Source organism: Squalius cephalus, assembly GCF_949319135.1.
Source record: "Squalius cephalus genome assembly, chromosome: 24".
NCBI lineage: Eukaryota > Metazoa > Chordata > Actinopteri > Cypriniformes > Leuciscidae > Squalius > Squalius cephalus.
Window position 1 is genome coordinate 28,479,140 of NC_137145.1, and position 26,547 is coordinate 28,505,686.

A 26,547-nucleotide genomic window follows, 5' to 3' on the forward strand; every position below is an offset into this window, starting at 1 on the left:
TATATTAATATTAGTTTACTGTGTATTGACTAATGTTACAACCCTTTCGATCTAAAACATGTATTAGTAAAATGTTGGGATTACTATTAACATTAATAAATGCTGTAAAAGTATTGCTACTTGTTAGTTTATGTTAATTAATTAAGCCTTATATTAAGTTTTACCCAGAAATCTAAGGCTTTGTTTTGGGCTTTCAGAAATTGTAATTAACCCTTATGACCTGCATAAAATTACATGAAAACACATAAAGCATGTGTTAACTTGCTCCAAACTAATTATGAATACCTTATTGCTGAACGATACTCGGTTACTCACGTAACCTCGGTTCTCTCTAGAGAGGGAACGAGTATTGCGTAAGGAACTTACGCTACGGGAAAAGTCATCTTTTCTCGAGATACTGAAGCCAAAAAATTATCCTTAATTTTTCATAATTTGTCAACGCAGTGCAGCAGGCAGCACAGCAGAGCTAGAGCGGGCAATACTGCGTGCTCATTGGCTGCCGCGCGGCAACTGCTTAAGCCTACCAGTGAGCCCCGCGTGACGTCACGCCCAATCAGGGTGCGCGCGCCCTCGGCGTCACAGCCCGCCAGAAGGGGCGACGTCAGAGCGTATAAAAACAGGGCTCGGAGGCTTAATTCTCTGGTTTCTGTCGAATGAAGCGACATGAGCTCGAGGCGCAAGCACGGCAGGGAACGCAATACTCGTTCCCTCTCTAGAGAGAACCGAGGTTACGTGAGTAACCGAGTATCGTTCTCTTACGAGAGGTTCTCTCGTATTGCGTAAGGAACTTACGCTACGGGAACCCTTTGTCAACGCCGTGCGCGCCATGCATCCACACACAACTCCAGGGGGAGGGGACCCGGGGAGTGAAGAGTGGGGAGAGAGGTGGCCAGCAATGCGGGCCAACACATGTACATAAGCACCCGTAGGGAGAAACAGAGCGGCGCAGCCGGTCTGTATATAAAAGCTTTCCCTGAAAGTGCGGCTCGACCAGAAGAGTCAAATCTAATATCCAGCCTGCGAAGAGCAGGGCATGAACATGATTTTAGACTGCAAGAAGTTTAGCCTGCAGGGCGGGAACTTCCAGGTTATAAAACCTAACAAATGTAGACGGGGAGGCCCAGCCTGCTGCCGTACAAATGTCATAAATGGAAATCCCACTGGACCATGCCCACGATGAGGCAACGCCTCTGGTGGAATGAGCCCGTATGCCCAGAGGGCACTGCAGGTCTTTGGACGCGTATGCTGTCGCAATAGCGTCCACTATCCATCTGGATAGCGTCTGTTTCGAGGCGGCGAGACCCTTGGTGTGCCCACCAAACGAAACAAAGAGCTGCTCTGAGAGCCTGAAGGCTGCAGAGCGCGTAATATAAAGCCTTAACGCCCTGACAGGGCAAAGGAGGTTATTATCGACCTCGCTGGCTGCCGGCGGCAGGGCTGAGAGGGAGATAACCTGTGCTCTGAAAGGAGTACCCAACACTTTAGGGACATAGCCATGTCTAGGTTTGAGAATGACTAACGAGTCGTTAGGTCCAAACTCGAGACACGACGCGCTAACTGATAGCGCATGCAAGTCACCCACACGTTTTACTGAGGCGAGGGCCAGCAGAAAAACGGTTTTGAAAGTGAGGTATTAGAGACCCACAGAGTCTAACGGCTCGAAGGGAAAAGCTTTAAGGGCCTCCAGGACCAAAGACAGATCCCATATCGGAACCGAAGGTGGCCGCGGAGGGTTCAGCCTCCTGGCGCCTCGCAGGAAACGGGTAATGAGTTTGTTTCTTCCTAGTGCGCGGCCGCGCGCCGAGTCGGCGAACGCAGCAATCGCCGCAACATACACCTTGAGCGTGGAGGGGGACCTGCCCGCGTCCAAGAGCTCTTGGAGGAAGTTCAGAACCTGTGGAACCCCACAGGACTGAGAGTTCAAACTCTTCCCTGCACACCATTTGTTAAACACTGACCATTTAGACGCATAGAGCCGCCTCGTCGAGGGGGCTCTGGACTGCGAGGTCGTGTTAACTACCCCTTCTGGCAGATCAGCGAATATTCGTTGATTACCCACGCATGCAGAGACCAGCGCTCTGGATGGGGATGCAGAATTGACCCTCGGGCTTGAGAGAGACGGTCTCTCCTCGCCGGAATCGGCCACGGGGCTGTGTCTGACAGGCTCACCAGCTCCGGGAACCAGGGTTGGTTCTCCCAGTGCGGGGCTATGAGGAGCACTGCGCAGCGCGTTTCCCTGATCTTTGCTAATACCTGAGGCAGCATTGAGATCGGGGGGAAAGCGTACAACGGGACACTGGGCCAAACTTGGGCCAGCGCATCCTTGCTCTTCGAAAAGAACCTTTTGCACTGAGCGTTCTCGCTTGTGGCAAAAAGGTCCAATTTCGCTTCGCCGAAGCGGCGCCACAACGTCTGTACCGTCTGGCTGTGTAACGCCCATTCCCCTGGGGTAACATTGTCCCTGGACAGTTTGTCCGGGTCGTCGTTCAGGTGCCCGGGCACGTGCGCGGCTCTCAGCGAGCGCAGCGAGCCCTGAGCCCAGACCAAAAGGCGTTCTGTTAGAGCGCGCAGGGCTCTGGATCTGAGTCCGCCCTGGCGGTTCACGTAGGACACCACTGACATGTTGTCTGAGCGAACTAGCACGTGGTGTCCCCGCAAGTATGGGAGAAAATGCTTCAAAGCCTTCTCGACCGCTAACATCTCCAGACAGTTTATATGGAGGTTCCGCTCTGGGCCCGACCAGGGGCCGCAGATTGGTCTGCCCCCGTAAAGCGCTCCCCAACCCATGTTGGACGCGTCTGTCGAGACCACTTTGCGGTGTGAGATGACTCCCATTGTCACTCCCTGTCGGTACCATTCGGGCGCTAGCCAGGGCTGCAGGGCTGAGACACAGACCTGAGTCACGCTGACTTGAGCGCTGCCCGAAGCCCACGCTCCGCGGGGTATTTTCGATTTCAGCCAGCATTGAAGCGGGCGCATTCGAAGTAAACCCAGCTGTAGGACCGCTGCGGCTGATGCCATATGGCCTAACAGCTTCTGGAAACGTTTCAGAGGGAGGTATCTGCCCTTTTGGAAGGATGCGGCGAGGTGTCGAACACAGCGCGCGCGCTGTTCTGACAGCCTGGCCGTCATCGCCACCGAGTCCAGTTCTATTCCTAGGAAGGAAATTGACTGACTGGGGATAAGTGAGCTCTTGGCCCAGTTCACCGAAAGACCCAGGCTTTCCAGATGACTGAGAAGCGCTATCTTGTGAGAGATGAGTTCCTCTTTTGACTGCGCTAGTCTTTCAGATCGAGAGATATGAACCAGTCCCTCGGGCGAATTAGCGCGAGGATCTGCCTGGTCGTAAGCATTTTGAACGGCCGTCTCATGAGAGCCCTGTTCAAATGTCTCAGATCTAATATGGGTCTGAGCCCACCGTCCATCTTGGGCACGAGGAAATAACGGCTGTAAAAGCCCGCCTCGGTCAGAGAACTCTCTCTATCGCCTTTTTTTTTTTTTTTTTTTTTTTTCCGTAGCAGCTTCGCTATTTCTGCATGAAGCAGATGGGCTGCTTCTGCGTTCACTTTCATTTCGGTCCGGGCTTGAAAGCGCGGAGGCCGACGACTGAACTGTAGCGAATAGCCCTGTATTACCGTGTCCAGCACCCATGTCGACACACCCGGAATAGCTTTCCATGCATTCGCAATCATAGCTAGGGGTCGAATGGCCTCTGAGTCCTGCCCGCTGCATAGCGCGGGACGAGGGACCTGCAGTGGCGGGCGCGCGGTGCGCGCTGAGACAGTGCTGCGAGACGGGGACTCGCTGATAGCAGTGACCGGCCGGATTGCGCTGAGAGAGCGCGCGTGAGTGTTTATAGCAGAGTGTGAACGCAGGGGAGCGGTCACAGGACTCTTTATTAAAACACGGCCGGTGGCAGTGGCGATATCTGAACCCTGAACGTGTGAGACAGAGCGAACAGCGTGTGGTTGTGAGCACTCGTGAGCGGGCACCTTTCCTACACTTAACACTCGAGCGGCAAGTGCGCGCTTTATGTGAGTGTGCTCTGTGGGGTACACAGGGGGAATTGTGCTTGTGTGTAGAAATGAACACTGGGTCGTGGGCATATTTACTACACTCAAACACCGTCGGCGTGAGCCGAATAACCAGAATTAACACTCTTTGCCAGATTTTCTGGGCCGCTGTATGAACAGCGTTTGTGTGCAGGCGAGCGAGTTGTATAACTGACTCATTGGCTGCAATACACACACTTTCTGCGTGTGAGAAGCTGGCCGCGAGCTTGGATCAGCGAACAGCATAAAAAATTTTGCTGCCAGAGCCGGGATCGAACACGGGTCTCTGGTGTGAAAGCCTGTTATTCTGCCACTGAGCCACAGGGGAAGAGTGCATAGGCTATCGGTTCGCTCAAGCATAAGAGAGTGCGGGTCATGTTTTTCGTCGGCGATAGCGTGCAGACGTGCGTGTATTATAACAGGCTCGTTGCTGCAACATTAACATTTTCAGCCGCCTAAACTCAGAGGGGGCTGAGAAATGTATGGGAATTGGAGAATGGCCCGGCCTCAGCGGGGCTACAAACATCTCCCTCCTCATTCCGCCGGTGAGTGAGGCACGCGGGGTGCTGAGCATTACTCGTGACCGTCCGCTCTGACATCCCTGAGAACGGCGCAGTTTGCGCGGGAAGCGGGGCGAGTAGCCGGAGCGTCGTCATGTTTTGCAGGCGAGCGTGTAAGGTAACAGGCTCGTTTACTGCAATATTAATATTTCCAGCCGCCTGAACTTAGAGGGGACTGAGAAATATGAGAGAAAGGCGGAAGCCAAGCCTCGGTGGGACTCGAACGCTCTCTTTCCTCCTATCACCGGCGAGTGACGGACGCGGGGACAGTAGCTTTCTTGTAACGTAAAGAAAACTAACCCCGCGACTGTCAGCTTCTGCAATCCCTTGTGAGCGGCGCAGTCCGCGCGGCTCGAACAGAGGGAGAGAGTGCGGGGAGGGCGAGTAGCCAGAGAGCGTTATCCTGTTTGCAGGCGTGCGTGTGCTGTGACAGGCTCGTTTACTGCAATATTAATATTTCCAGCCGCCTGAACTTAGAGGGGACTGAGAAATATGTGAGAAAGGCGGTAGCCAAGCCTCGGTGAGACTCGAACACTCTCTTCTCTCCTATCACCGGCGAGTGACGGACGCGGGGACAGTAGCTTTCTTGTAACGTAAAGAAAACTAACCCCGCGACTGTCAGCTTCTGCAATCCCTTGTGAGCGGCGCAGTCCGCGCGGCTCGAACAGAGGGAGAGAGTGCGGGGAGGGCGAGTAGCCAGAGAGCGTTATCCTGTTTGCAGGCGTGCGTGTGCTGTGACAGGCTCGTTTACTGCAGTATAGATATTCCCAGTAGCCTGAACTAGGAGGGGACTGAGAAATATGTTAGAGATGGAGGTTAGACCGGCCTTGGCGGGTCTAGAACACTCTTTTCTCCTTTCGCCGGGAGACGGCGGGCGGGGGGAGGGGGGGTAGCTTTCTTGTAACGTAAAGAAAGCTAGCCCCGTGACCGTACGCGTCTGCGATCCCTTGTGAGCGGCACGTTTTGCGCGGCTCGAACAGAGGGAGAGAGCGAGCCCCGTAATCATCCGCATCTCTAACACACCTTGTGAGAGGCGCAGTTGCGCGGCTCGACAGAGGGAGAGAGAGCGGGGAGTGGTGCGAGGCATTTGAAACAACGCCTCGAGTAAAGATACATCAGTAAAACACATAATGAGAAAGGATATATCGCCGGATAGCTGAGCTGGCACGGCAGGCTGAAGGCGGCGAAGATTCGTCCGGCTTCCTCAGGCTGTCCTAGGCTGGCTCGTTGCTGGTTTCGACGGCGACGGCTTCTCTCAGAGAGCAGCGATGCGAAGAGCTTCGCTGAAGAGACAGAAATCTGAGAATTAAGCCTCCGAGCCCTGTTTTTATACGCTCTGACGTCGCCCCTTCTGGCGGGCTGTGACGCCGAGGGCGCGCGCACCCTGATTGGGCGTGACGTCACGCGGGGCTCACTGGTAGGCTTAAGCAGTTGCCGCGCGGCAGCCAATGAGCACGCAGTATTGCCCGCTCTAGCTCTGCTGTGCTGCCTGCTGCACTGCGTTGACAAATTATGAAAAATTAAGGATAATTTTTTGGCTTCAGTATCTCGAGAAAAGATGACTTTTCCCGTAGCGTAAGTTCCTTACGCAATACGAGAGAACCTCTCGTAAGAGAACACTCCCCATCACTGACTGAGTTTACAGATATGAGCTGGTGGTTCCAGTGGTGTCTGTGCGACTGGTCTCGTCTTTAACTGTGTGATGATGAAGGGTCATGATAACACTGGTGTTGATGGTGTCGTTCACAGTCACGATGCTCTCCAGTGTCTTCAGACGGCTCTGCAGCAGCTCTCACTCTCAGCGCCCCGTCCTCCTGCTCTTCTCCAAGGTCAGGTGCTGTCCGTCACACACACATCATGTGTGTGTTGTTTGTGTATATTAGACTACTTTTTCATTGCTTAACTTCATTCAGATGTGCTCTACCTGTGCTGAACTATCACATGTCACTGTAATAATGAGCTTCTGTCTTCAGGAGAACACACACTGAGCAATCTGGAGGAATCTTCTTGTAGAAAGTTTCTTATTATAGAATACATGTCTACTTGAATGGCCATTAATATGTCCTCATCTCATCCATTCCCCTGGAGATTCTGTTAGAGTGTGTGTGTGTGTGTGTGTGTGTGTGTGCGTGTGTGTGTCTAATGCTGTGAGCTCTGGTACTGCTGCACATGTTATTTAATATAGGTCTTCCAAACTGCAATACGTTCACTCACACATGCCTGACGTGATCAGATCTCTGTGTGTGTCCAGGACCCGTGTCCTCTGTGTGACGAAGCCAAAGCAGCCCTCGAGCCGTATAAACACCGGGTAAGACTGTCCTCGGTTTAATGTGTGTGTGTGTGTGTGTGTCTTCCCTGTTCCAGGTCCAGCTGCAGGAGGTGGACATCACTTTCCTCTGTCTAAAGTGTGTGTGCGTGTGTGTGTGTGTGTCTTCCAGGTCCAGCTGCAGGAGGTGGACATCACTCTCCCGGAGAACAGAGTCTGGTTCGACAGGTACAGATATCACATCCCCGTCTTTCATTTAAATGGACAGTTTCTGATGATGCACCGTGTGAACTCAGCACTCCTGGAAAAGCGCCTGGATGAAGCCACTGCAACTGGACAATAATATCTGGAGATGTTATGCAGTTCATTTCCAATAAAGTCTTTGACATTAGTAGTACCTCTCTGGTTGTAAAATGCCTTTGGGTGCCACCCTTCGGATGGCTGTGTAAGGCTGGATATCCGGCTGACACGTCATCAAGACTGAGTTTGTCTGTGGGGAGTTGATTGGATGGTTGTGGTTTGCTATTGGCTGATCTCATGTGAGTGACAGGTTATTGCACCACCCTCGTCATCAGAGAAGAGAAGAGATGCTGCAAGAGGAAGTTATTCTGATTGAAGATTACAGAGCACATGAATTTAAAAAAAATTATGGATAAATCCTTTATAAGAAACAGTCACCATGAAATCAAATTTGACAATTCTTATTTTTTATTGAATATAGCTGTAAGTTGAGAGGTTTAGATAAAGGGGTTTAAGTGAAAAATATCTAACCTGAATAAAAAATCTGCAACAACATGAACTTTTCATGATGATGCGTTTGATCATCCTTATGCAAACAATCGAGGAGTCTCACTCTCCACATGAAAGACACATGACTGGCAGATCAGCGTCCAGCTTCGTTTCAAACAGGATGAAATAAAATTAAACTGAATGTGGAGAAACTGTGACAACAAATAAAAACATAAAATACAGACGAGCAAATGCTAAAGCTCGGGTTGCTGAACATTCGATCCCTTACTTCAAAAGCACTCATTGTTAATGATATGATTATAGACTATAATCTAGATGTGCTGTGTTTGACAGAAACCTGGCTAAAACCAGACGATTATATTACTTTAAATGAGTCAACCTCGCAAGATTACTGTTATAAACATGAACCTCGTCTGAAACGCAAAGGGGGAGGTGTTGCTGTAATTTATAGTAATATTTTCAGAATTACTGAGAAGTCTATTTTCAAATATAATTCTTTTGAAATGTTAGTGCTAAATGTAACAATATATAGTGTAAATTATAAATTGCGCTAATCCCAGTGCGTCTTTTTCGTTATCTACATGTATATTAAAATCACCAACAATTAGGAATTATCTGCAGCCAGTACTAACTCTGATAGAAAGTCAGCAAATTCTTTGATAAAGTCTGTATGGTGCCCTGGTGGCCTGTATACAGTAGTCAAGTGTGATTTGTCATTTACACTAGATAGTTACATTTAGCAACACTTCAAAAGAATTATATTTAAAACAAGACTTCTCAGTAATTCTGAAAATATTACTATAAATTACAGCAACACCTCCCCCTTTGCGTTTCAGACGAGGCTCATGTTTATAACAGTAATCTTGCGAGGTTGACTCATTTAAAGTAATATAATCGTCTGGTTTTAGCCAGGTTTCTGTCAAACACAGCACATCTAGATTATTGTCTATAATCATATCATTAACAATGAGTGCTTTTGAAGTAAGGGATCGAATATTCAGCAACCCAAGCTTTATCATTTGTTCATCCGTATTATATCTGTTTTTTATTTGTTGAACATCAATTAAATTTTTAACCTTAGATGGGTTTAAACGTTTTTTGGATTTCCAAATTCGGGGAACAGACACAGTCTCTATATGATTATAGCTAGGTGAAAGAGGCTCTATGTGATGGGATTTATCTGACCTTGGTGACGCGAGGCCGCTAGCAGACGGTCGGTTTAGCCAGTCTGTCTGCTTCCTGACCTGAGCCCCAGATTGTCATGTTTGAGCTCTAAGACTATGTGCCATATTACTAGAGAGAAGAGCAGCATCATCCCAGGAGGGATGAATACCACATCTTTTCAACAGGTCAGGTCTGCCCCAAAAACTTTTCCAATTGTCTATGAATTCTATATTATTTTGCAGACACCACTTAGACAACCAGCCATTGAGTGAGGACAATCTACTAAGTATCTCATCACTCCGGCAAATTAATATTATTCAACATATCCCAGGCTTTTTACAGAAAACATTCAAAAGTAACCCCCTATGTAAACGTTAACATTTTCATAAGCAACTAATTTAATTAAACTTTTTCTCAGTAACTGTAACGGATTAAATTGCATAACTCCGTTACATGTAACTAGTTACTCCCCAACACTGTAGGAAGTAGTGTTTTCCAGTTAAATTGGCCAACTGTCTTATTGCCTCAAAGAGTTTGCTAGAATTTTTTTTTTTAAATTTGTAAAAAGTGCTCATGTTAACATAATTCCAGCTTGTAAGCCGAGACTTTTCTGACAGCTCCTACTTGTACCACCTGACCGCTGCAGATTCATCTAGGCGTTGATAGTGGTGCCACAGAAATGCATCACTCCCAGTCAGAGAACAGCTCACAATAGTCTCGATGGCTTAATTTTACTAAATTTCACTACTTAATTTCACAGATGATTGCAATTGTAATGAAAGAACACCCTGAAAATACATTCAATCAACACTTTATTCAATCGTTTGTAATATAAAGGCTGCAGCAAAACAAAAAGCATGCAAGTGACAGGTTAAATCAATGTACGTGTAAGGCTAGTGTTTGTTAGATAATAGACAAAAGCAGTACAAAATACAACTTCAGCATCTTAGCTCTGACAACCTGATCTGTAAAAAAACTAAAAATACAGTACTGAATCTTGAGGTTTAATAGCTTGCACACTGATAACTGCTCATATCAGCAGGCAGTGTTTTCACCGCTGGACACACTCCTCTATGGAGGAGACGAGCTGCACTCGAGTGAAAGAGATGAACGCTTCAGACACAAAACTGCAGCGCTTTAAGACTTGGCTGGTACATCACATCCCATAAACACCCAACAACTCGCATATAGAAAACATTCACTGATCCTACATTGGAGGAAAAAGTCACTTCTCATAAAAAAAAAATAAATGTGACAAAAATAATGACTGTTGGAATTGTTCAGTTGACAGGTTAGTGGAGCTGAAGAGGCGTTCAGGCCCAGTGATCGTGTAGTGAATTACTCTCAAACAGCTGCTTTAAATACAATGACAAACTTCAACATTATTCAAACTAACATGCAAATGTGTCTACTGTCTCTAAGAACTTTACTAAAACTATTAGCCATTATAAAAAACTGTCTATAAAACGACCTAAAATGCCATCTTATAAAATATAAACATGATAAAAAAAGAAAAAGGGTTAGTCACAGAATCTGATTCAGAAAAGCGTCCTCAAACAACTCACACATGAAAAAAGCATTTGGTTCATTCAATTTAAGCTGATAAACATTCACAAAAACAAACTGAAGTGAGAGATTTTACAAGTTAAAAAAATAAAAAACAACTCTCACTCAGAAAATCGAGCACACAGGAAGCTTTATGGTGGTTAAACTGGCAGCTCTGATAGGCTGAAGTGTTGATCACATGACCAAACAGCCTCTCTTGGCAGCACGTGGATCTCCCTGTGAAAACATACAGTGGAACACTGAGGAGAGCCTCACACACACACACACACACACACACACGATGACGAGGAGGTTTGATGTGTGTAATGAAGATGTGTGCTTGATATCAGACCTGCTGGTGAAAGAAACGCTCCTCGATGACTTCATCATCCTTCTCCTCCTCCTCTTCCTCCTCCTCCACTGCAGTGTTGAACACTGTGGTCCTCACAGCCACTTCCTATAGGGACAGGGACACTTCAGAACACACCCAGCCCTGCCCTGCCACCAATGAATAATGCCTGGTTGAGCAGTAAGAGGTACAACCTCAGGTGGGTCTCACCTCTCCGTCTGGGCTCAGCAGAAGCACTTTCATGTCCTCGCCGCTCCCCCATGAGCTCTGGCTCTTCCAGATCAGGTCAGCAGGAGGACTGGAGCTCACACCCGCATTACACGCCCAGATCTGACCACATCAAAACAAGACCCAACAGCAGGTTCAGCAGAGTATGAAGGCATATGCTGACATTCCCCCTCTGACAGCCTGTCAGGTGACAGGCTTTACTCGTAATTACATCTATGAAGATGTGATGTGTACCGTCACTTTCTGTCCAGCCTTCAGGGTGTATTTAGCAGTGAATTTATACACCGCAGAAACATCACCGACAGTTCGAATCAGCTGAAATCCTGCCATGGGTTGATCCTGAAATATTCAGACAAAAACTTTCATTCAAGTTACTTACTTCCAACTTCAACAATGTAGGAGCATTAAGTTATGAATGAGTCTGTGTGAGTCAAACGCACCTGCTCAGAGTTGTTGTGCAAGCGAATGAACTTCCCGTCCACGTCCAGCTCATCGATGCAGATGTTTCCAGTGGCAGATGCCGAGTGAGCGATGCTAACGCTGCTGCTAGCTTTGGACTCCTCCACATCCACACGCTTCCTCTTCCCACGTGTGGTGCGAACACTGCGACTGGAGGACGCCCGTGACACCGTCACTCGAGATGAGGGGCTGGGAGACAGCTTCAGCCTGACACAGGAGACGTGCTGTTAGCGTCAACTCAACATCAGTCATTAAGCTCAAGCTAATCAACATCCATGCATAGAAACAAACTAGCAGGTGAACAAGTACTTCTGGATGGTGCCTCACCATACGACAGAGAATACCATGATACAGCAATTCTGCGATGATCGATATATGACACATCACCATATCTGTCTTACTGTGAAAATAAATCGCCTGTGAAAAGGTTAAGAGCAGGTTCTCTTTATTATAAGAGAATTTATATATAAGTCCAAACGGTTAGAAAACAGCACAAAACGTTTTTAAGTCTGTAAATCAAATTGAACAATGAACAAAGTAAAATTAAACATGTTATGCTTATACTTTTTAAAAGTTTAAACTTTTTTGTGTGTAAACTGACACATTTAACTGCTTATCGACTTGTTTTATATAAACCTGGTACATTTAAAATTGACCAACCTCTTTTATTTAAACCTGGGAACATCTCAGTGTTTCCCAGCAAATAAACCTGGAAATAGTGTTGTCAAAAATACTGACTTGGGTATTTAAAAAAAGAAATACACTACTCACTAGGGCTGTGTATTGGCAAGAATCTGGCGATACGATACGCATCACGATACATGGGTCACGATTCAATATATTGCAATATATTTCGATACTGTGCATAAGGCGATATATTGGGATTTTTTAAAGTAAAATATATTACAAATATTTAAAAAAAGACATGATGTGCATAAAAGTCAAAGAAGTTTACTTTAGGTAAACAATTCAGTACACAGAAAATCAAACTGCCAGTCTGGGATTGTGGTTCACAGGTTCTTAGTGAGCAAATGTTTATATGCTCAATAGGCCATAATAAAAGAAAATAGGTACATAGCCCGTCACAATACAAAACAACAACGTGAACTGGACGAAAATGAATGAAAGTGGATGAAAGTGAACAAAATGAATGTGTCATATATTGAAATCAAGTTTTATGTGATAAAAGATTTTAAAAGAACTGCACGCGCGAATGAGGCGAACCGCGCCGCGCTAAACGCCTCGTGCCGCAGGACCTCCAGACGCGCGTAAACGCGTCTTTGCATTGACTTAACATTGAAATCACTCGCGCCAGATGCTCTATTCGCGTTTGGTGGGAACGATGCACGCAGTTACATTTAGAAATAGACAAGCTTTGTTTCCAAATGCACCAAGCAAAGATATCCTTTCAATTGTATAAACTTTTATAAAACCAGCCAATATAATCACAATAAACACATCCAAAATGAAATATTTAACATATATATAACAACTGCACAACGTCTAATTTGTAAACAAAATGATTTACGCACTAAATCCAGCATAAACTCCGGCACAATTTGCATATGTTTAAACTCTCAAGACAGACGTCACATCCCGAACCTCACAGCAATTGGCTGCCGACTGCGTTTTTCCCCTGATATTTGTATAAAGTAACTGCCCAACTTTTTGACGCTCTCGGTCGCTCTCAACGCTTTCTCCGGTCCGCTGTCAATCCTAAAATGTCCAGTGGACACGCACCGTTATAGGCAAGCCTGGCGAGGGCACTAGTGGTGCGTCTCAGCATAGCTATCTAGTGGTAGGGATTTAAACAACATAAACGTGAACCACTGTCTTACGATGAATATTTTTGGACGTAAAAAAAAAATAAAAAATGATATTGCGTTTTTGAAAATCGATACAGTATTGCAAAATAAAATATTGCGATACTCAAGTGTATCGATTTTTTCTTACACCCCTACTACTCACAATAAGTTAGGGATATTGTTATTTACATGAGGTGCTATTCTGATGCAAGCGTGCTATTCCTATTTGGTCTGAATTTTAATGAAATAAGTAAAAGTATCCTTTGATATGGAGTGCCTCATATGGTATGGCCAGCAATGTCCCCTGACCTGAACCCCATAGAGCACGTTTGGGACCAGCTGAAGCAGAGACTGGATGATCGTACCCCACCCCCACGTGACCTGGCAGAACTGCGTGCAGCACTTGTGGAAGAGTGGAACGCATTGCCTCAGGACAACATCATGAGGCTAGTGAGGAGCATGAGACGTCGCTGTCAAGCTGTCATTGCGGCAAATGGTGGAAACACCCGCTACTTGGGGCTACCCTTGTTATTGTCTACATTTTTGGGGTAATAAATATTACACTAATGAAAATGGTGTTTCTTCTCATTCATTATTAGTAATATCAAAGGATGCTTTGACTTAATTAAAATTCAGACCAAATAGGAATAGCACTCATGTAAATAACAATATCGCTAACTTATTGTGAGTAGTTTATTTAAAATGTGACGACACCAGCATTTCCCGCTAGCATTTTGATTGGCCATTGTGTTCACACGCTCAACATATACGTCTGTGATTGGCTACAATTTATCAACGCTTCAAACACATGTTGTAAACGAGGCTTTGTGTGCATCTGTGCAAGCACTTGAAGAGCACAGAGCGTTTGAAAGCAGGCATCTCTCAGCGGATATACAGGGTGGGCCATTTATATGGATATACCTTAATAACATGGGAATGGTTGGTGATATTAAGTCCTGTTTGTGGACTTCTAAATGGCCACCATGGTCACCACCCATCTTGAGGAGTTTGCCCCCTCACATATACTAATGTGCCACAAACAGGACTTTAATATCACCAACCATTCCCATGTTATTACGGTGTATCCATATAAATGGCCCACCCTGTATATTAGGGAATCTGCTGAGAGACTGCTTTCTAACGGTCCTGTGTGTATGTGTAAGCACTCGTTGAAGAGCGTCAAAGATGACCATTTACAACACGTTTGTCTCATCAATGGTATAAAAGCCGATGTGCGTCCAGACTTTGGACTTGAACGTGGCTGGGGCATCTACTATTTTACTCACATGCTAAAAATCTCTTTTTCTTAGTCTAGTTAACTTAATGTTCACATTTCCCTCATTCATGTGTTGAGTGCCACCTCGAGGAGCCATGAAGTAGCGATGCTGGGAGCAGAGAAATCTAGTGAGAGCACCTCATTTTATTCATTAAAATATCGATATTTGGCGCCAGCGTATCGATTCTCTAATTGCACGGAGAAGGACAACGATAACGATATATCAGCCTATCGATACCCATGGAGACAAACTATTAACCTTAGTTTAGACCAGGGGTTTTCAAAGTGTGGGGCGCGCCTCCCCAGAGGGGCGCTAGAGCATGCCAGGGGAGGCACGGACAGTGGTAAAAATTATAGTCTAATAATTAGTTTAAATTAATAAATTTAAAAAGTTAGTAAAGTTTATTCTGAAAATAAGGCCTTATTTACACTGCAGGTCTTGATGAACAATTTACCCTCCGTTTACATGTTCTTTCAACTGTATCCGATTCATGCGTTTACACTATCTGAAACATTGCGCATGCTTAAAGGGTTAAATCCTCTTGCACATATGGACGAACACGAATTCGCGACATATGCTTGATGCTAGCTCTGCCATATATGCAAAGTTCGCCAAACACCACCATGATTGAGGCGGAGGACGACGAAAAGGGCCATCATAGCAGCCCGCGCATGTGCTTCAGTTATTGTGTGTGTGAGAGATCTCAGGACTGGCAGGAGCATATTGTGGCGGGCTTTAACGAGGAGCAGTGGGTCCGAAGTTTTAGGATGAGCAAGCCAACCTTTGATATGTTGCGTCAACGTGTGTCCACATTCCTCTCCTACGACATTTCGTCGGGCCATCCGTCCCTTTGCAGATGTGCGTCGGGGTTGCTCTTGTCATTAAACCGCGGAGACGTAACGCCTCAGAAAATCCGATCTGCCTGTTCACATGACAGTCGCATTGGCACATATCCAATTTATATCCACATATGAATGAGGCCTGAAACTGATCCCGAAATATCCAAATGCATGCGTTTTTTTCCTGTTTACACGGTCATAGAACGCATCCGATCTGTGTCACTTATGAGCAAAATAAATAAAATAAAATTCGGAATTGGGTCACATTTTACTGACAGTGTAAATGAGGTTTAACTGCACATTTCAGGGAGGAGTTAAGAGTCTGACATTGCTGTGTGTGTGTGTCGTTTTTTTTATGGGGGGCGCCTTTGGGTAAGTTGTGTCAAAAGGGATGCCCACTGTCTTAAACTTTGAAAACCCCTGGTTTAGACCAAGTAATAGCTTTATATATATATATATATATATATATATATATATATAAAAGAACAGTTCTGGTCCTCAATGGTGATTGTTCAATAGCAGTGTTTTATTTAGAAAAAGCACAGCTTATGACCACTTCACTGACCAGATCTGTGTTCATCACTGTGCAACACCCTTAATCAATATACTGCCAACACTGTTCACATGCGGGAGATCTGGCGATGTATCTGAAGTGTAGCTTATTTAAGTTTTCTGGTTCTTGTATGGTACTGTATGTTAATTACTGTTTAATGACGCTCCTTGAATCTTAAGGCCAATTAACACAAAACCGACAGACGCGGACAATCCCCAGAGAACAGAACATCACTTTTCAGACATTCCTCGACCTGAAAAGGATTCAGCGGGTTCAGTCCACGACAACAAGCTCTGACGGACACACTGATCCGACAAACCCCGCGGAGTGCCTGTTGCCGTCTGGCGAGTGCAGTGTGAACTGGTCACTGTCAGTGTGAATGGTTTAAACCGGTCTGGTTTAAACTAAAATGGCACAAAAAAACTTGAACATTTTCTTCCAGATATGCAGATGTATGTGTGTGAGAAAACATCATATATGGTGTAAAAAACACACTCTTGCTATTAACGGTCACTACGATCGGCTCATGCTGACAGACTGTTCTTGATGATTTTAACATTCATTACAGTTGCCCATATACTGTATCTGCATGAGCAGTGTTGGCGTATTCACCTCTCCTCCTCTCCCTCCAGCATCTTCCTGTAAGCGTTGATCTCCATGTCCAGCGCCAGTTTGACATCCAGGAGCTGCTCGTACTCTTCTAGCTGTTGCTGCATTTTGGCCCTGATCTCAGCAATCTCACACTCCTTCTCTGCCAGTAACCGGCGGCTCACATCTTTCTCTCGGCTCAGAGCCGCTTCCAGCTCACTGATGTGATCCTGCCACGCACGCGCCTGTTCAAGACAAACAAAACAGCAAGGTAATCAAAACTAACTGCACATCAAATAGGAACATGATTATGATTACTTAAAGGAATAGTTCACCCAAAATGAAAAATCCTTTATCATTTACTCAAACTTGACACTTTTTCTGTGGAAACCAAACAGAACTGCCAGTGGAAACCAAATGCTGGAAACCAAACAGTTTCGGTTCACATTGCCTTTGACTATTTTTTTGACCCTACAATGGAAGTCAATGGGAATCAAAACTGTTAACCAATATTCTTTTTATATGTGTTTGTCCATAGAAATGTGTTATTCACTACTGTAAAGTGACACTGGCAGACAATCAAATTCGTAGTTTTATTATTTTCATTATCAATTATAATCGATTTTATCAATCAGTTGTTGCAGCTCTGACTATAATATATCCAAAGAGTAATTTAAATCATGTTCAGTTTCACTTCAACAGCACAGCGTGTGCAAACTCTGTAACAGGATGTTAAGTATAGCTAGAGTAACAGTGCGGGTCTCTCATCAATCACAAATGTCACTTCCTGAAGACTGTCAGACAGGATTAAACGAAATCGAGTTTAGAGAGTGAACAAGCACAATAACAAGTGAACACAAGGTATAATGATGAGCAACAACTTGACTTTGGTCTCCAATCGTGTGGGAAAGTGTCTGAATATAGAGCAGATGAAGCTGGTGTGGTCAGGTCAGACACATACCTCTTTCTGCAGGTTAGAGAGCTGAGCGGCCAGACTCTCGACTCTCAGCGTGGACTCACGCAGCTCCTCACGGGCCAAATTGGCTGAAGAGCTGTTCATCTCAGACGACAGACGCACGTTCTCCAGCTGAAAAACACTCAGAGCTCTCAGAGAAAGGCAAAGAGGAACTAAACAAGCTTTCAGAGGAAGTCAGAAACTTGAGGAAGCGCATCTTCACACATGTGCAGAGATGTCACAAGACATCTGTTTGGACGTGCTATTGAACTGCCTGCAATCACCTTGGCCACGTATGTCTGCTCCATCTCCTCCTTGTAGAGTTTCATTTGTGCGTCATGTTCTTGTCTCATGTCTGCAAATGCCTGAGCCAGTTTAAAGTCGAACTCCATCTGCCGGCCCGAGTCCACCTCCACCAGACGGGTCTCGTGTCTGTGGCGCGTGTCCTTGATCTCCTGTCAACAATCACACAAATATCAGCTGCAGTTCAAAGCACTTCACTGGGAAATATTCAGTTCAGTTAATAGATGAAAATAACTGATTGCGCTCTCTTCCCGGTGACCATTTCAAAAATGAAACTGCATGTCTGCAAAAAATTCTCATGTATTAAATATTAAGTCTATTAGCAGCTAAAACTTAAAACCGGGCCTTAAAGTGAGTCATTCCAGTCACATACTCTGTTGCACGTACACTAGTTTTCATTTTGAAAAATAATTTTATTCAGTAAGCATTAAATTGATCAATAGTGACAGTTAATACATGTTACAATAGACTTGCATTTTAAAAAAATCCGGTTCTTCTGAACAGTCTATTCAAAGAACAAACAATAGTTTTAAACTGTGATAAGAAAATATTACTTCATCAAATCAGCATTTTAAGGCCTGTTCAAACCAAGATGAATATTCAGTGCAATAAATATTTTAAAAAATTTGAATGAACGGCTGTTAATGCGTCTGTTCAGAGTCAGACCGAGACAAAAATACGCATTTCAATCGGACAGAGGTGTTATGATCTTTCATCCGTCACACTGCAAAGTAAACTGTCACTGACCAAAAGTCTAAATCAATCCTATTGTTGGTCCAATGCACAGTTACATAAAACCACAAAAACTTTGCTAGTAACGAAACACACTCTGTAGGAGTTTGTCTGTTTAGGGCTAATGTAAACATGGTGACGCAAAATGGCTATTTCAATGTAAGGGGACCAGCGGAGTGTGTAGATAGAAACGGCTCATTCCAAGGTAATAAAAACAATGTAAGGTCTTTACACACCACTGAAAACAGTTATGGATATTATTTTGCATTTCTGTCAACAGATCCTCATAAATATTACACAACGCACCTTTAAAAAAAAAAAGTGTTTGATTTTCTATACCTCTGTGTGTTGAACTGATAATTACTCGTGTGAATAAAAAAAAAAAATAAAAAAAAAAAGATCATAATCCATGACAAAAATACTACTAGAAACTAGATTATCGCCTAGTCGCCTTTGGCTTGCTTAGTTGGGGACAATATTATTGATCTGCCTGCACTGTAGGGGTGTGAACCGACACCGGTCTCACGGTTCGGTTCGATTACGATTATGTCATCGATTCAGTTCAATTTGATATCACGATGCACCGCATCCTCAATTTAAAATTTTACTTCAAAAGTGGTGTGCGTGCGTGTCTGTGCGTGTGCTCGCCTGTTCGGGAAGTCGCAGTGACAGAGCAGTGACATTTCAGACAGGTTAAGTTTCAAGGGAGTAAAGCTTGTTTATGCCACTAAGAAAAGGAAAGTCTGTCAAATACATTTTGTTTTAAAGAAATGTTCATTTAAAAGCAGCGCTCATTAATCAGTGTATTATGTGACCATTAAAGATGCGCGCATCAACCGTCGCCGAATCCGCTGTTGAAGGTGACGATCATCCATTTATAATCACGCGCAACAAAGAATAATTGTAATTTGACCATCGGGTGCGGATACTTAAAATCAGAGAAAATTATTGGGGCGGGTGGATGATTTATTTTTGGCTGCAGATTCGGCGTTGGAGCTCATCCGCTGACTCTAAAGCAGTCAGACTCTGCCAGGCGCTAACAGCTCGGGGTGAAAACAGCTAACGTGGTTTATCAAGTTTGTGGTATTACCTCCAGCATATTCTATTTGTGCGTGACATGAGCGCACACAGCGCGTCTTCTCCATGTCATGCTTACCAGGTTGTTCATAAGCTGAAATGTGCCCAGATGTAGGCTTTTAAAGTACTGTAGTTGGAGCATTTTTAATTACTCGCACTCGCATCTCACCTCCCTCTGCCATTGTTTGCTACCGCGACAAAGCACGTACGCGACAAATGATGTCAGAAAAGCGTCAGTACATTATAATCGGTTATGGTCTATTACTGAACCGATACAGAATCGTCCTCGTCTGCATCTCGCGATGCATCGTAGAAACTATTAATTTCGACACCCCTACTGCACTGACACCATTAAATGAGAATGAACGATGATATCACTTTTCTCCAGATAGATGGATAAAGATAGACACATATGAACTAAATAACTTTTACAACAAAAATGAACCATCACTGAACTTAAGCTGAACTGTGACGCTATTTTCTTCTGGAAACAAACTTTGTTGCATTATTTTCCTGTTAGCTCTGTAAAGCTGCTTTGAAACAATCTGTAATGTAAAAGGCTGTATAAATAAAGGTGACTTGACTAGCGGAAAATTCAGCAGCAAAAAGTTACTCTAGAAAAATCATGAGTACACAATATCTATTAAATCTAAACATTTATTGCAATTTTTTTAGTGGAGATGGAGAACAAATAAAAGTGAATAGGACAGAAGAAATGCTATTAATAATCTTTTACTGCACAAAAGTATTATAATATGAAAGGCTCCAATACAGAGCGGCACAAAGCGTTAATGCACATCCCGTTCTCAGACTGATGTGAACTTCAATGCGAAACGCTGCGACTCCATGTTGCTTCAAAGAAAAAAGGGAAGAGATATTGATGCATAGTGTATTATATCAATGCAATAGTTTGAGCCTTTTCCTTTAACAGTTTTCAATTTCAGTTACTCTGCGCATGAACAATTATAGTGCTCTCTACTCCAGTGTGATCTAACAGTTAAAGGGGTACTTCACCTCTGGAAAGATGAATGTGTATTTAAAATAGGTAATTTATGTAGAAGAAATGTAAAAATATTTTTGAGTTTGGAGCTTTCTAGACTGAGAAAATCCAGAAAATGTATTTGGCTTATGTGCTTTATAATGTTTTTGTGCCTTTTGTGAGGCTTAACAATAACACCGAATACTAATACACACAACATCGGATTTGGATCGGTCCTGTTTGAACGACAAAGAATGGTGGTATCTGAGCATCGGATCGGCGCATCCCTAGCATTTGTTTTGTTTGTTGATGCTTTATTAAAGCCATCTACTGCCAGAGACTGAATCTGCAGTTTCACTCAGCCCATCTGAATGATTTAATGCTTTTGTTTGTTCAGACCAACTTGCATGCGATTTTTATGCCAAACATATTTATTCTGTCTTTTGGCAAAATGTTTTGTTGCAGCTGATTTCCATGAACAAAATTCAGATGACTTTTATTAATGTAATATAATGTGTGGGAATCCTAATATGGCGGTGCGGTTTTTATATTTATGAACATTCATTTTTTCTTTCTTTCACTGATAAATGAGTGTCCAGTCTTGGGATTGTCTTTCACTAATGAAGCTCTTAATTTAGGACCTCTGTGTGTTGTATTTATCGAGTTCATCACAGTGTGCTCCATCTTCCAAATCATAAGGAATGCACATGCTCACTACTGAGGACAGACTATTTTTGAATCTTTCAGGCATTGGTTATCTTTAGACCTTTCTGGCACTGACCTCCTCAAACATGTTCTTCCTGAAGTGCAGCTCCTCCACCAGGCTCTGGCAGCGGTTCTCCAGATCCACGCGCAGCAGAGTTTCATCTGACAGCTGCTTCTTAGCCGAGCTCAGCCCGCCCTCCAGCTGAACACAAACACACTTCATCACTGACTGACACACACACACACACACACTACGTTGGCAATGTCAATGGAAACATGTATACTGGAAAGTCATGAAACAATAGACCTTCTGAAGTGACTGCAAAATAGTCGAATAATTTTGACAATCCCAGAGTGCGTTTTTGTGCGGATGTGGGTGATGTTTGCCACCTTATACAGTACACATAATACAACCAATATTTCCAAAGGCATTTGCAGTTAAAAAGTACAATACACTCTGAAAATGCCTGATCGTTCCGCTAGAGAAGACCCTTACTCGCCGGCTGGGGTCATGTGGAGCCCTGCAAATGTGGAGTTTGGATGTCAAAAATGGTCTATGTTGAGCACCATTCACTTGAGCTCTCGGATTGAGCATGACGATTAAGGATGGGCATTAACACAAATTTCAGTTTGATTTAGATTCACAAGCTTGCGATTCAATATTTTCCAATATTTTGATTAATTCAGAAATGCCTTGGATATTTCTTGTACAGTACATCAATTTTTCAAGAAAAAAAAACTGTTAATTAACAACTGATTTGTATACAAACATTAAAATTGCAGTTCGCCAATTTGGGAAAATAAAAGCCCGGGCTATTATTTGAAGTTTTACGGTAATGCACATGCTCAGTGGCCATGCTCAGATCCAATGAAACACATATTTGACCTGTTACGGCACTACCAGTTTCCTGTTTTTACACTTTTTTGCCATTAGAAATACAAGAACAGTTTCAATATTATTTTAAGATGGGGTAGAATTAAACGAACGGCAAAACTCGGTATCCCTGTTTAGGATCCACTGGTCTACGTCCATATTCTTTTTCCTATTGATAAGATTATTTCAGATCTACATCTTAAATTCATTCGGATCGATTTGGGGTGTTTGCATTGAAGGATTTTCAGTCTGATTGAGCTATCAATCTGATTAAAAAACGATTATTTGGGTGCATGTAAAAGTAGCTATTAGGGATGCTAACGATTATTTGACGATCGATTAATTGCCAATTTAATCAATAAAACGTATTGATCATCGATCAAGCAAGGTCAATGCGTATGCGTACTGCTCATCCTCGAACACGTAAAGCAGACAAGGAAAATTTAAGCAAGCACACCAAAGTTATGTTTGGGCCCATTTTATGTTAAAAGGCTAGAGTTACACCTTCATGACTAAGTTTGCGTGTGCATCAGCAGCCTTTTGTTTTGTGCAAATGTAAGTTGTAATATTGTGTAGGCATATATATCGATTCATCTCATATAGGATGCCTTTGGTTAAGAATTAACGGGGTATAAAGTGTGCCGATGATCATCTTCAGCACGTACAACTCAAACAACAATGCACGACTAATGACTATGATTGAATGCCACATTACATAGCATTATAAAGAACACTATTATAATAAATTGTGAATTATTTGGGTATCACAACAGGAGTTACACATTCTGACAAGCACATAACTTAGTTCAAGTTCACTTGTGCATTCACATCATTTTGTGCAGATATAATTTGTAATATTGTGTTTTGTATACAACTGATTAATTTCATACAGGATGTGTTTCGTTGAGTTAAATAACACGCTAGCAAAGTGCTCCAGTTTACCAGTGTTCATTCAGCTCTTCAGCGCACACAGCTCTAACAGCAATGCACGACTAATAATAACTATGATTGGGACTATACCATTTATGCTACATTAATGAGAACAATATTGTAATAAATTGCTGTGAATTCATTGGGTGTAGTTGGCGTGTTTCAGTGCTGTTCCAGGAAGAGCGCCTCCAGAACAGGAGTTACATTTTAACTAGCACTCACCTGAGGTGACACGTTGTATTAGTCGTTAGATTTCGTTATTAAATAAGTAATTTAAACGATCAATCACATCGATTCATTTCTCAATCCTAATAGCCCTTTATTTAGACTAAAACCCCCTTCTCATTAATTTGGTGAGGAACATGTCGTTTTGAGCATTAGCACACCCTGTCATTCTGTTGGCCGCTGCAGTATTAAGGCTAGAGCCCGACCGATATATCGGCAGGCCGATATTATCGGCCGATATTAGGCATTTTCAAAACTATCGGTATCGGCATTTATAACGGCCGATAAATAAATATTTCAAAAATAAAATAAAAACGGACGAAACACCCTTCAACCATGTTATGAGTGTTGGCGTTGTATAGTTTGTCCACCAGAGGGCACTCTACACCGTCCCTGTTGGCAACACTCGTGTATAACGCGCCACACATTCTGCAACCTGCTGATCCAGCCCGAGTCGGGCAGAGAGAACCGCGAGTGAGATCAGCGGTGAAGTGTGTTCATGGTGAGTTGGTCACGACTCACGAGACATACATTGCTTGAATAACAATTAAAAGAACATCCCTATCAGTTCTCTTAACTCAAATAAGGATGACAAAATTCGTGACTCATGTCCAGTTTTGCTGCGGTTAAATAAGCCGAGAGTGAAGCGGAACAACGCGACGTAGGCTATATTCACATAAAATGTTAACACTGCAGTTCACAAAAGTTCATAATGTGCATGTGCTTTAATGCTTTGTCGGTTAAACATTTAATTTTAAATGATGATGCGCTGTTCTAACGTGTGCGTTTCTCAGCGCGTACATGTGAAGCTCACATGCACTAAAAGCCTTTCTACCAGCGCCTGGATACTGGACTAAGTTATCTTTCGAGTATTATTGTGCTAATACTGTTAAATACACACAATATTTACATAAACAAAGTCGGTTGTCTAAAGTGAAGGCAAAATTGAGAGAAAATCTGTTTGTCAAATGCGTGTACATTAGACGTGTCGTGCTCAGCTCTTAAAGAGACAGTAGCAATTGTAAACACATTGCCTCTTGTCCTTAAAGGGATAGTTCACCCAATAATAAAAATGCTCTCATTATTTACAGGCACTCTAATGTTGTTCCAACTGTATTAATTTCCTTCTAATATTTTTCTAATATTAATAGTTTGAAGAATGTGGGTAACCAAACAGTAGCTGGTCCCCATTGACTTCCAAAGGAGAAAAATATACTATGGAAGTCACTGGGGTACATCAACTGTTTGGTTACCCACATTCATCCAAATAACTTATTTTCAACAGAAGAAAAAAACAACTTGAGAGAGTAAATTATGACTATTTGAATTTGTTGTCAATTTTAATGTGAAATTGTTGTTTTTGTTCAAAGGACTAAACGTTTAGTCTTAAAAAAAAATCTTAAGTTTGTATTTTTATACATTTTATTTATCAGAACTTTAATATATTTTGATGTTCTTCTGTTCTGTTGTGACAATAAAAGAAACAAGTTTCTTTTTAAAATGCATTATCATATTATTTTAGTTAAAACTCATAAATAACTACAAATAACTAATGTTAGGGAAATTTGTTAATGTTTTGTTGCGCGTTTCTGAAAAAATAAATAAAAAATATCGTCCGATATATCGGAATATCGGATTTTAAAACCAACAAATATTTGTACCGGTATCGGCCTTCAAAATCCTTTATCGGTCGGGCTCTAGTACCCATCAAAAGTTTGTACACACCAATTGTAAAGTGTGTCCAAACTTACTGTACTATAATACACATAAATAATATTGCTACTGTATTATAATATACACATAAATAATATCGGCCGATATATCGGTATCTGGCTTTTTTTATCGGTATCGGCATCGGCGCCCAAAAATCCATATCGGTCGGGCTCTAATTAAGGCTAACAATTGAGTGATCATTAATTTACACATGATTGATCATTGGAATGTGTGTAAAATGACAGCCCTAGTAGCTATGGACCCATTATCCTCCATGCTTCGTGTGTGTGTGTGTGTGCGCCTCATGTACCTCCTGTACGCGGGTCTGCAGGTCTGTCAGGGCGTTCTCCAGGGTCTTCCTCTCGGACACCGCAGTGTTCAGCGCCGCCTCTCGAGAGTTCAGCAGGGCTTCAACCTCCTTCAGTCGGGCCTGAGCGCCAGCGAGGTCCGCGTCCTTCTTAGCACATCTATGACAAACACAACACACACCATCAGAGGCTGGAGACCGTTTCTCGAACTACTGTGTGCACGTCAGTACATCGCAAGATAGTTAGAAATTTCATCACGATTGACAATATTTCTGTACACACACACAACATTCATAAATCTATTTTGCTGTTTACAAATTTAAGTTGAAACATTTCAAAAGGAAACCAATTAGAGCTTTATCAAAAAGCTGTAATGTCTCTAAAACAAACAATTATTCTGTTGTGTTAAGTGTGATGGATGGAGCGTAAATGGATGATCGTCACCTTCAACAGCGGACTCGGCGACGGCTGATGTGCGCATCTCTATGGTAACATAATAATACACTGATGAATGAGTGCTGCTTTTAAATGAACATTTCTTTAAAACAAAATTTTACAGAAATTCATTTTCTTAAATGGCATAAACAGGCTTTACTCCCTTGAAACTTAAACTGGAATGTCACTGTTTCTGTCACTGCGACTTCCCGAACAGGCGAACACACGCGCACTTCACAGCCGTAGCATATTACATACACTTGATTCATCCTCGTTAACCACTTCGCTAAAATGCTCCCACGCGGTACTTTTCTTTCTTTCCTTCCTTCTGTTTTGTTTTTAATTATTTTGTACTTCATTCTCAGACCTGCTCCGCTTCTGCTTAAAAAAGCGGGCCCCTGCGCAGCATAGGCTATATCTTAAAGAGAGTGCAAATTAGTGCCTGGCGGGAATTTTTTTTTTTAGAAAGCTCATATTTTAGAGAATGGAGTTAATATTTTCGTTAATAATGACTTATATCCACCCGCAACCCACCCGAAATTAATCAGAATGTTATTTTTATCACTTGACCCGCCCGATCCGCAGATTATCGGCAGTGCCCGCGGATATAACCGCGATCCGCGCATCACTACTGCCCGTGGCTCGGCACAATCAGAGTGCTCTAACTCCATATTTGCCTGTTTGGATGAGGTTAAATGTTGGCTTTCTAAAAACGTCCTTTTTTTGAATGCAGATAAAACAGAGGTAATTGTTTTTGGCCCCTCTTTCTCCAGGAAGAAACAAGATCAATCTTGGCTATCTACAACCTTTTGTTTCTTCTGTTGTGAGGAATTTCTAGTCTTTCATCTCCACTTGCTTGCTAAAATTAAGCCATTT

At 43.2% G+C, this 26,547-nt stretch overlaps 2 protein-coding genes across 7 annotated transcripts in view; one reads left to right on the forward strand and one right to left on the reverse strand.

The window, feature by feature from the left end:
- Positions 1-16,706, forward strand: part of cUnh5orf63 (chromosome Un C5orf63 homolog) — a 17,210-nt gene extending 504 nt beyond the window's left edge. For 2 of the 5 annotated variants that reach the window (XM_079860905.1, XM_079860907.1), the window contains exons 2-4: positions 6,362-6,441; positions 6,846-6,920; positions 7,051-7,682. In XM_079860905.1, the coding sequence (XP_079717031.1) occupies positions 6,362-6,441; positions 6,846-6,920; positions 7,051-7,221 (326 nt within the window). In that variant the 3' untranslated portion in view covers positions 7,222-7,682. Of the gene's footprint in view, positions 1-6,361; positions 6,442-6,845; positions 6,921-7,050; positions 7,888-16,479 lie in introns of those variants that run through there. The other 3 variants (XM_079860909.1, XM_079860906.1, XM_079860908.1) reach the window with 3 other exon arrangements.
- The window catches only part of lmnb1 (lamin B1), a 20,698-nt gene continuing 3,739 nt past the window's right edge, over positions 9,589-26,547 (reverse strand). For both annotated transcript variants that reach the window (XM_079860903.1, XM_079860904.1), the window contains exons 3-12: positions 25,239-25,395; positions 21,263-21,388; positions 17,675-17,845; positions 17,397-17,522; positions 16,460-16,680; positions 11,355-11,580; positions 11,149-11,253; positions 10,897-11,016; positions 10,690-10,794; positions 9,589-10,574 (exon numbers count right to left, since the gene is read on the reverse strand). In XM_079860903.1, the coding sequence (XP_079717029.1) occupies positions 10,533-10,574; positions 10,690-10,794; positions 10,897-11,016; positions 11,149-11,253; positions 11,355-11,580; positions 16,460-16,680; positions 17,397-17,522; positions 17,675-17,845; positions 21,263-21,388; positions 25,239-25,395 (1,399 nt within the window). In that variant the 3' untranslated portion in view covers positions 9,589-10,532. The remainder of the gene's footprint in view (positions 10,575-10,689; positions 10,795-10,896; positions 11,017-11,148; positions 11,254-11,354; positions 11,581-16,459; positions 16,681-17,396; positions 17,523-17,674; positions 17,846-21,262; positions 21,389-25,238; positions 25,396-26,547) is intronic.